At 46.0% G+C, this 611-nt stretch overlaps 1 protein-coding gene across 1 annotated transcript in view; it reads left to right on the top strand.

Annotated features, from left to right (window-relative positions):
• Positions 1 to 391, top strand: part of mtx1b (metaxin 1b) — a 3,341-nt gene extending 2,950 nt beyond the window's left edge. Inside the window, exon 3 of the mRNA XM_079695548.1 lies at positions 4 to 391. Coding sequence (XP_079551674.1) covers positions 4 to 248 — 245 coding nt within the window. The 3' untranslated portion in view covers positions 249 to 391. The remainder of the gene's footprint in view (positions 1 to 3) is intronic.
• Positions 392 to 611: the final 220 nt, after the last annotated feature.

Here is a 611-nt window from a genome sequence, read left to right as displayed (position 1 = left end):
CAGAGAGCAGCGGCGGTCAGAAGTCGTCCTCTCCGCCGCAGCCTGAGGGCGGAGACTACGATCACGTGCCCAACAAGCGCAGGAAGCAGCTGATGTCTGTGCTGGTGGCTCTGGGCGCTATGCTAAGCTACGCCGTGCTAACGGGCATCCTGTCCATCCAGCACCTGCAGCAGGAGGCGCTGGAGGCCCCGCCCACCGACCGGCAGAACCTCGACCCCCACGACGAGGACGAGGAGGGGGACGGCTGAGAGCCAGATGCATCATGGGACTTTATAGACGGAGGTTAAGATGTTAGAAGAGATATTTAGCTGTATTTCACCCCGAAGAGTTTTACTGTCATCAAAGGATGACAGGAAGTATGGATATCAATAAAGAAATGTATAACCAGAAACACGAAGAGCCAGAAAATGTTGATTTCCTTTTAAAAATTCTGAATTGTTTCTCAAAATCAAAAATGATGACTTTTTTTCACAAAATATAAAAATTATGACTTTTTTCTCAATATCTCAAAATCCTGACTTTTTTTTCCTAAAATGACTTTTTTCAAAATCCTTACTCTTTTTTTCTGAACATGGGGCTGAGAATCAGATGCATCATGGGACTTTATAGAC

This window comes from Notothenia rossii (genome assembly GCF_949606895.1).
Source record: "Notothenia rossii genome assembly, contig: scaffold_142, whole genome shotgun sequence".
Lineage (NCBI taxonomy): Eukaryota > Metazoa > Chordata > Actinopteri > Perciformes > Nototheniidae > Notothenia > Notothenia rossii.
Note: the sequence above shows the minus strand (reverse complement) of the source record. Positions and strands in the feature narration are given on the sequence as shown.